General features: G+C 34.7%; 1 protein-coding gene across 1 annotated transcript in view; it reads right to left on the bottom strand.

Moving 5' to 3' along the window:
• The window catches only part of LOC106463948, a 59,149-nt gene extending 51,092 nt beyond the window's left edge, over positions 1–8,057 (bottom strand). The window contains exons 1-2 of the mRNA XM_013924037.2: positions 7,729–8,057; positions 6,391–6,893 (exon numbers count right to left, since the gene is read on the bottom strand). Coding sequence (XP_013779491.1) covers positions 6,391–6,888 — 498 coding nt within the window. The 5' untranslated portion in view covers positions 6,889–6,893; positions 7,729–8,057. The remainder of the gene's footprint in view (positions 1–6,390; positions 6,894–7,728) is intronic.
• Between the last annotated feature and the right edge of the window lie 2,628 nt (positions 8,058–10,685).

The following is a 10,685-nucleotide window of genomic DNA, read 5'->3' as shown; positions in this document are numbered from 1 at the left end:
GAAGAAGGGAGCAAGTTGCACGTGGGGAAAAAACGCGCCTGATTTAAATGTTACACCTGAACGCTCACATCCTTTTAATTATGTTTGAAATTATGAACATTGCTCAACATCATGAAAATTAAAACTTATTTTCAATAAGCAATCCTGAAAAATATTTGGGGGTGCTTAACTTTTTTCCAGGTGTATATATGCACAAAATTTTTGTTCTCCACTAGCCTTTATACTCCCACTAATCTCCACATGCTTTAGCTGCAGTGTAACATGCAAATAATCATGTGACAACCCTCCACCAATAAGAGTGTGACCCACCCTCCTGGTGCAACTGACTCCCTCTATGCAGTAGAACCCAATCTTCACTTCGAGATTATGCAAGAAAATATAAACACACCAAAAGTGGGGAGGATGGGTGGGAATAGTGAGAAGAGGCAAGTATCTATAGAAAATATATTTTTGGTTTAGGAAAATATTATCAACAGTGAGTGTTAGTGATGAAACGGTCGCACAATTTAAGAATTAGTATACCTGGACAGGCATTACTCACCACAGAGAAGAATCAGAAAAATTGCCTTGTATTATGGAATTAGGTAGAAAAATGACACTTACCTACTCATAGATGAACCAATGGGTGAAAGATGGGGACAGGAAGTATACAATATCATATATATAATATGACACATGCCAGAATAGATAATCTCCAAAGGACAATGAATACAAGTAGCCAAAACCATTGTGAGGCAATAAATCTGATTAGCAGACACATGGAAAAGGCAATGGGAGTAAGGAGACAAGGAGGAATAGGCTATATGATGAGTTGCCAAACCCAAACAGTTAGGGTAACAGGAGATAGGCAACAGGAAACTGAAGGATTTCAGTGTATAAACAAATGGGAACACCGAAAGGAATCATTTGATTCACATAACATGTCAGAACCCTCACTGGACACAGGAGGTGATTAGGATCAGAACAGAAATATATATATATATTTAATGGAAGGAAAGGAAGGCAGCATTACCATGCAGCAGAGGTTTCTGGTAGGAAGATACAATCAGGTTAAAGGAGAACATGGATGCAGTGGTAAAGGATGTGAAAGACATTAATGGCAAACACATCCAACCTTCGAAGTCCACAAGCTAACAGGAGGTGGAACAAGGTTTTTAAAGATAGCTGATAAATGGAACAGGAAGCTAAAAGTTCAAACAGAGGTAAAGAAAGGGCATGGAGAACAACATTAAGATCCCAATCTGGCAAGCGAGTAAGTCAAGGAGGACGATGGAGACAAAAAGAGCAAAACAAGCAGAAAATAACAGGTGGGGAAAAAACATGTCAGAATTTGGAAAAACAAAGGGTAAACGATAATGCAGCTTTGTAACAGGCAATGGTCAAAACAGAACATTATTGAAAAGCCAGATAAAAAAAGTCAGAAAGACGAGGGACAGAAGAAGAGGAAGGGATATCTCCTTGATGAATAGACCAACAGGAAATATACACCACTTACATTGGTACAAGTACAAGGAAGAGGACCAGATGGAGTGGTAATGAATGGATGCTACCCAAGTGGAAAGTCTGGAATTTTGGGCAAGAGACCGGACAAAAGCTATGTGTGAAGTCGGAGGGTGAGAACAGACAGATGAAGAGACAGGAAAGACACCACAGTGAACCGAGCAATTACCAAATAATAGTTCAGACAGGAGAGATCGATATAATGAAATCAATCCCTGGTCTTCTCGAGGACTATAAAAAAAATTGAAATATAAACCAGAAAGAGTAGGAACTACTGGTTCTATAGCACCCTTGAATAGAAGATCCTGTACTGCCTCGGAAAGATGTTAGCTAGACAGAGGATCCCAAGGAGGGAGGGAACGAACAGGAAAGGAGGATATGGGAAGTGGGAAAAGGGAAAGTCCTTCTGATAAGATCTGAAGAACCCAAGGGTCAGTGGTAAATTACTCCCAAATATTTGCAAAAAGTGAAAATCTGGACCTGATCCAACAGGACAGTCACCTATACCATTGGCACCATGTGAGTCAGTGGTGAACAACAGTACAGCATGACACAGGAACAGGAGTAGGGGAAGGTTGTGATAAACAAGCAGCTAGAGAAGAGAGGTAAGATTGCAAATGAGCAGATTCCACTCTTGACTACAAAGAGACAGGAAGACCCCCAAATATCATAAAAAGGGGGCCATGCATAAGTCATGCAAAGAGATAGGGGGAGATGTATGAGTTAAGAGAGGGCATCCTGACCTAAGAGGTCTAAACAACAAAGAAGCCAAGTGTGAAAGGAAAGAGCCAAAGTACACCTACATGGAGAAGAAGAGGGAATGGGCATCTGCCAAAAACCTGTCAGGGGAATAATGGATAGCCTCAGACAAAAGGCATATGGAAGAAAAGTAACGAAAGAGAGATATCAAAGTCAAGCAAAGGTGGGAAACCTGTGCCCATGGAAAATGCATAGAAGTGTCAGAGTCCGACATCCAAATGGGAAGGAGTGAATCCAAATGTTGAGTATCCAGAAAGAATATGCCAGATGGTGGTAAGCCAAAGCATGAACCTCTGCCATGCATTGGGGATATGACATGTTGACCCCTGAATGCAACTGTTGGGCAAAGCACTCAGCATGGACTACGATTTTAGGTGAGGGAGGAAGAACAAGTTATTTGGCAGTAGACGCTTTTGTCAAAAGGGAAGGCAATAAGACATGGGAAACAAAGACAATGTAGAACATACCTGTGAAACTAACTCCAAAAACAAAGAAGAAGGTCATAGTGCATCCACAGTCTGAGAACAAAGACCACAGCAAGAGAAAGAGGAGGAAAAAGGCTGTCCAAATCATCAATATCCTGTTCCAGGTCACTCAAGAAGGGGGGAAAAATGGTTGATGGTCAGGAGGCCCCTCAGCCTGCATGAAAGAAGACATCTCACATTGCAAAAGGGCCAAAATATCCTCAGCCAGTAACAATGGACTTTATACCATCACGTTAGGTTGTTGGTCACTGATAGTGTCTGAAGCTGTAGTAGTAGAGACATGGAACTATAAATTCATAATAAGTCATTTAAGGAAATTACTCAAAATGAAATTCACTTGAAATACAATACACTAAATAACAAATTCCAAACAAATAACTTGGGAAATTTTTCAAGTCCACAAAAAAAAGTAGTGAAGAAGTTTTTTGAAGTTCATAAACTTTGTACACCAAAAAAACAAAAAAGGTGACGAGTGAGAAGTGAAGATTGTGTTTTACTGCACATAGGGAGTCAGCTGCACTAGGAGAATGTGTCACACTACAATTGGTGGTGGGTTTTCGTATGCTACAGTGCAGCGATACCGCATGGAAAATGTGGAGTTTAGTGGGAGTATAAAGACCAGTGGCAAGACATTAATCAATGTAATTACTACTCATGGGTAAAGGACTAATTTGCCCAGTTCTAAAAAGTGTTAATAATTACATTGCAATTATTTAATCAAATTCAAACACACCATTACACTTACTCATGCAACTGATGATATAAATAGTGCCTAGATCATCAATACGTCTATTCTATCCCAGCCAGTTTGATAAGCCCTACTGGACAAAGTGTCTTGTCAGCACTGAATATGGTAGATATAGTGTGGTTAACATATTATCACACATTATTCTTTGCTTTCATTCACCCACTATCAATATTTAGAAAAATCTGAACAAAAAGTTTCACCAAAATTAAAGTTTTGCAAAATGTATATATGTTAACTACCTGCATTGCTCTTGCATCAAAACTGACAATAATAATTATGCATAAACACTTACAGAAAATATAAGAAATCTATGTGATTACTGAGGTACTTCTACAGTTACCAGTTTCTGAAAAAATGGGCAAATGTTGCTTTCTACCAACAAATGTTATTAATTATAAATTTTAAAAGGCTTAGCAAACTACATCAAGCAGCAACCAAGCACAAAGGTCGTAACTAGAAAAGATAATTGTTTGCTTTACTTCTTTATTGACTGTTCTATGTTTTAAAAAAATAAGTTTAAGAACTTATTTCAAAATAACAATAATCTATATACATATATAACGTATAATAATTGAAATAATTGTATTTTACAAAATACTAGTCTACTAAAACACAGCCAAGACAGGTTATTTTGTAAAGACTAAAGGTCAGTTTTATGTTATTGGATACAATAACACGAGTGCCACATCACTGTAACTTCTGTGTTGTTAGCCAAGCACAGCTGAAAGGTAAATATAATAAATATATATAAATGTATAATGTTATGAGATTTAAGCTATTTAGCCTAAACATTTATGTTTTCATGTTATAATTTGCTGTCATTCTAGAATGCAAGAGGCATCATTTATATTTATTTCCTAATTTTTTATGGTGGTTATGAGATCGTGCAAGTCAACCGAACCTGTACACAAGTTCATTACTGAAAATATCATATAAAATATAAAGTTTTTTCTTAAGAAATGTTTGATAAATATCTGGATATTATAAAGATTTTGCATGTGAAATTTTAAAATTTTCTGATGCATAAAAACATTTTGAATCTTAAAATAAAAATTACTTTGCATGTTGGATAGGCAACTTGCAAAAAGAAAAAAAGGCACAAGAAAAACATTGCTTTACAAATCTTAAGACTTAATAAAAAAAAAACTGATATTTTGTGTATAAAAGCATTGTAACGTTTACTGATAATCTGCCAAATTTCATTAATATACGCTTACTAATTTAAAAGTAATAGCATGAAAATTATAACAAGCACAAAATGGTTACGAGGTCGGTCCCAGGGGCTGAGCCTGTACTGAAAGAGTAAATGGGACCTGCTCATTATAATTAAATTCACTACTTCTAGCCCTAAATATTTAACTTCCTAAATGCTAATTTTAATTACTGTATCCATTTCAAGTAAAAGCTTTAGTTTCTCTTTAAATTCTGTTGCCATATCCCACAACTTACACTTCTCTTTTTCTATTTCCAGTAATGAATTTAGAACTCCAATTTCTTCTTCAACCTGCACACTTTATGAACAAATTGTACATCTTCAAAAATATCTTCTTTTTAAGTGCATGCAAGGCCAGATTTCTCCAATCAAATCCTTTCCTTACATCAATCTCATTCTACAGACTATAAGCTTTTCACATCTACATTACTCTTAACCACAGTAAGATGGGAATTAATAATCAGCACCATAAATACTATAAATAAAAGAAGCTTACTGATAACTCTGTGAAGCCTAATTTTTGAGAACTAATTATGTTCCACTATTTTACTTTTATTGCTACTTTATATTGACATTAATTAAGTTTATTCTTAAATTATAGAACTGACATATAATTAGTCTATGGGTGTTATTTATGTTTAACAGAATTTACTTGTCTGTTTTATAACTTACTGATGAGCTGAATTGCAACTAAAGTAGTGGTACACTTGTTAAGCCTAATCTAATCTTAATTAGTAATACTTGGGTAACAAAGTCATAATTTAGAGGCTTAATACTGCTAATAATATTTAGTATAAAAATAATTCATTATATCTTATAAAATCAACTTATATTGTTCTTTACTCAAAATAACTATGAATAAGAATATTAATCAGTTTCTTAAAATTAAACGAGATATTCAAAAAACTTCAAGTGTTAGCTCTCAAATATCTTCACTCTCTAGTTGCTACATTGTACTTGGGTTATTTTTCAATGATGTGAATATCTAGAGGCAATTTTTGAATGTAGAAGATTGTTAGATGATTGAAATGATGCTGTTCAATAGTAGGTTTTTTTGAGAGTGAGTGGTGAGAGATAAAGATTGGAAGAAGATTAAAATATTTGTGGTAAACTACTTTTAGTTTTATAAACTCAAGGAATGGTTGTACTATTACTAATAGTATTAGCCCATTACTATAATCTTAAGTCATCCAAAGGTTTATGGATACATACTCATACATATGGAAGTTGGTAATTGATGATCTCATTCAGAACAAATATCTTTTTCTTCTTCACAATTTTGAAACGCTTGACAACTCATGAAGATTCTTTCAAGGTAAAACATTTCCTTAAATATCAACCTTCTTAAGTAAAACCCATATTTATTTTCAGAGAAATTACTCTTTTCAATTGTTAACTTTCAAAATATTTCAAAAATTTTGACTAATGAAGTAGCACAAACAGGGAAAATTTTTATTTGATTTTCTAGCAAATATTTTAAGCCTACTTACTTAAGAGGTATCTATAAAACATGAAACATTTACAAATATGATACAACACTTCAGAAAATAAAAAATGATGAAAGAAAAGAACAGCAAACCATTTGACCTATTAAAGTCAACCTTAATGGAATGAGAGGTTTTTAACTTATAAACTTCCAATTATACCTATAATAAAATTATACACATTTTTAAAATTATAATTACCTCTTGATACTTTCTTGATTGTTTTGGTGGTGTCTGCAACCTACTAGTACTACTAGTTGAAAAAGGCTTAAGTCTTCCAACTAATTCTCTCTCTTCAGATTTTTGAGATGGTGATGGAGAATGATTATGCTGAAGAAATGGAGAATGGCTTTGATGGTAAGAAGATGAAGGAGATTGACTCTGATGATAAGGAGGAGATCTAGAATACGACCGTGATCTTGATCTGGAACGTCCATGAGAGTAATGGCTATAGCTAGGCCTATCATGGCTATGTGAACGAGACCGAGATCTGCTATGCAAGAATAACTGTCTCCTATCATGTCTTCTACTCAAACTTTCATACTTTTCTTTACTATATTTGTAATATCTGTCATCACGATGGTAAGATTTATTAAACTGTTTTCCTCGGCTTCTATCTCTTGGGATATAACCCCTTCCCCTAGGTTTGATTCCTCCTCTTCCTCTAGGTCTATTATAGTAAGTTCCTCGGGATGACATGTTTACTTGAAAAAATAATTAATAAAAATATTTTTAGGTTTAAAATACTAATTTTAAGATGTAAACTAAGTTTAATTTACCTTTTTAATCATATTATTACTTATGTTCACAACATACATTTACACATGATAAAGTGTGCAGTTTAGCAAATCTAAACACTAATAATTGTAAAAAAAAATATTTCTTAGGCTTAGTAGTCATATAGTACTCAACAATACTGTAATCAGTGTAAAAAATTGAATTCACACATTATAACAACTCTTTAAAACTTGAGACTGCAAGTACAGACCACAGTTGTGGTACTAGTAGTAGTACATAACAATAAGCTTAAGTATTTTGAATTTCAAAAGAAACAGAAAAATGAAACTTTCATACAGACAACTATTACTACTACTAGTATTATCTTCCCAATCAACACCATTATTTTTAAATTTAAACTTCTGTCTCTTCTCAGACTAAAGTAAGACAGAATGGTTTATGAATTTATAATTTTAATTCAATTTCAAACTCAAGCCCAATCAAACGGGTATTGAAGTAATGAACTTTGAATGAGTATGAATACGAATCATTATGACGTATAGTATACTTTTGAAGTTGATATTATCGTTAAGTCTTGGTGCCAATTTAATAGTAATAACTGGAGTGAAGATTGTTCCAACACACTCAGTTCAAATATGAATATTCTGCACGCATAACTTCAGTTAACATACACTGTTACACTTACAGTACTGCTGGTGTTACTAACTTTTAGTACTTCTGACTGACTAAATTAGTCACTGTGATTGTAAACTAATTTGTATTTGTAAATCAATACAAAGTCACAATAAGTAAATAACATACATTGTTCAATTTCAACACAAAAACTCGAAAAGGAACAAAGTAAATAGCGTCGCAAACTTCTTTTACAAATTAAATTAGCCTATATCAACATAAGCTAACGCTCCGAACCCATGTTCTTCCTGCGTAGAATTATATAATTACGCATTTGTCATAAATTTAAGGTTACATATTTCAAGAAATGAAAGACGAATACTACATCGCCAGTTCACTCTTCATTCACTTGTACCCTTAGGCCTCATTTTGATAAGCTCCTTCTTAACAACGACCACAATTCTCCGCGAAATTCCAAGCTGTAGTGCAACGAAGTATAAGCATTTCCAGCAGAGGGCCTAAAAGTAATAAAAAAAAAACATCAGCGAATAAAATGACATTTTCACACTGAATTGGGTTGGATTGTTTGGAATTTCGCGCAAAGCTACACAAGAGCTCTCTGCGCTAGCCATCCCTAATTTAGCAGTGAAAGACAGGAGCTAGTCATCACCACCCACCGCGAACTCTTGGGCTACTTTTTTTTTTACCAACGAATAGCGGGATTGATCGTCACATTATAACTCACTACGGCTAAAAGGGCGAGCATGTTTGGTGGGATGGGGATTCCAACCCGAGACCCTCAGATTGCGAGTCGTGCGCCTCAACCACCTGGCCATACCAGGGCATTAACTTTGAATAAAACAAGGCTACCTGTCGAAAGCTCTGAAGTTTCTTTGTGTTTGATTTAGCTTTTTTTAATCTATATATTTTTTCTATCATGAAAACGGGGTTACTAATTTGTGAGATCAAAAGCCAACACATATTGTGTAAAAAAATAATCAGCATACTAATGCTACGAAGGTCTGGGGGTATGTCCCACAGAAAATATATAAAAAATGGTTGCTATAAGATTAAATCTGAAGCAAAATATAGCTTAAACAAAATCATGACTGCTCACATAAAATCTACAAACATTCAAAACGTTAAATACCATAAGTAGCTGCGCTATTACAATATAAGCATTTTGTTTTACATCACAAAATAGGTGTTCGGACAAACCCCCTCGAACCCCTCCTGCGTATATGCATGGTTTAGCTCAGTTTACTTCATATCTTTTCTTATCGGTAAACTGCATGATATATTGAAACAACAGAAAAAAATTATAATTTCTTACTGTATTCAAAAACTCGTAGTAAAAATACTTAAATATTCATCGCTGATGAAAAGCTTTATAATGGTTTGTTTATTTCCCTACTAGGAGCCCCCCAGTGGCACAGTGGTATGTCTGTAGACAACGCTAGAATCCGGATTTCGATACCCGTGGTTGGTAGATCACAGATAGCTCAATGTGTAGCTTTGTGCTTGATTACAAACAAACAAACCCTACTATAAATTTATTTTCTGGGCAAGTAAAATGACCTATGAATTTTAACGAAGCTCATTTATTTATTTTTATTACCAAGGCATATGAATTATCTTAACATTAGCAAATAAAAACTATTAGGTCGTCAAGAAATTAATATCGCGTTTTGGAACACTTTCATTAACCACCCCTCCAAAAAAAAAAAAAAAACGTACATAACGTATAATAGTTAAATAAACCACTTAAACGTAACATTAGTGTAGCCTATATAGTAGAATCCCTTATAGTGATGACACAAATTTGGCATGTAATGCTGTTTGAATACAAAAAGGGAAACAACGCCTCTGTAGCCACAAAGAATATCAAAGAAGTTTATGGAAATGTTTTGAACGTACGTAAGTGTCAACGATGGTTCAGCATATTTCGTTTAGGTGACTTTAGCCTTAAAAACTGTGATGGCGCTTGTTGAGTCTAAAGCAAACCAACACATTCATGAGATGGCCCTCATATTGAATGTCTCTCATGAAACAATACATAAACATCTAAGGAATATGGGAAACCCCATAAAGAAGGTGTTTGGGTGCCTCACGAACTCTCCGATGATTATCGTTTCCAGCTTGTGAACGTTGCTTCGTCTCTTCTGGCGCGTAATGAGCGTGAACCAGTTTTGGACAGAATTGTCAGCCATGATGAAAAATGGATTCTCTATGCGAACGTTTAAATCAAGTCCTTCATCAGAAATGCCCTTCACTCGTCAATCAGGAAGGTGTTCCTCTCCACGACAATGCACGCCCACATGTGGTATGTTTGCCCAACACGAGATTATGGAGTTGGGTTTTAAGTTCTCCCCCACCCACCATATTCTACAGATATGGCACCATCAGATTACCATCTTTTTCGTTTGTTGCAACACCATCTTAATGGGAAAGTTATGCAAATGTTGAAGGTGTTAAAGAGGACATCGACATGTTTTTTGCTTCAAAGCCAAGTGATTTCTTTAATCAGGGCATTAACAACCTGACTGTTAGATGGGAAAGCATCATCGCTAAGAATGGAGACTTTCATTTAATAAATGTTTTGTTTTGATATATGAGTTGTTCGGGTTTTTTCATCTGAAAAAAGCGACATTAATTTCTTGACGACCTAATACTAACATATCAAATAAAGCGTAATAGACTTAAAATAAGACTCAAAACTCGAGCGCTTTCGAATAGTTGACTATTCTTCTTCAGGAGAACAAAGAATAGTCAACTATTCGAAAGCACTAGAGTTTTGTCTTATTTTAAGTCTATTACACTTTATATGTGATCCTTTGTGCTAACTCTTTTATAAAAAAAATCAAATAAAGCTGTACTATACAAACAAAAGACCGCAAATATTTATGTGTTACGTCTCCGTTTGTTAATTGATTTTCCGTAACTTCGTTCCGACGAAACTTTAGCGACACAAGTCCTTACTTAATAAAACTGGCTTATTCTTTCCAAATACAACTTTACGATACACTTATTTTCAACAGTCGCTCTATAACAAACGCTATATCAACGAACGTCAACAATACTTCTGACTCAATTACTCACTATCTACACACACATTAATGTCCCGTCACGTTGTCACCCTCTTTTAT

This window comes from Limulus polyphemus, unplaced genomic scaffold, assembly GCF_000517525.1.
Source record: "Limulus polyphemus unplaced genomic scaffold, Limulus_polyphemus-2.1.2 Scaffold1527, whole genome shotgun sequence".
NCBI lineage: Eukaryota > Metazoa > Arthropoda > Merostomata > Xiphosura > Limulidae > Limulus > Limulus polyphemus.
This window is presented reverse-complemented; position numbering and strand designations above follow the sequence as displayed.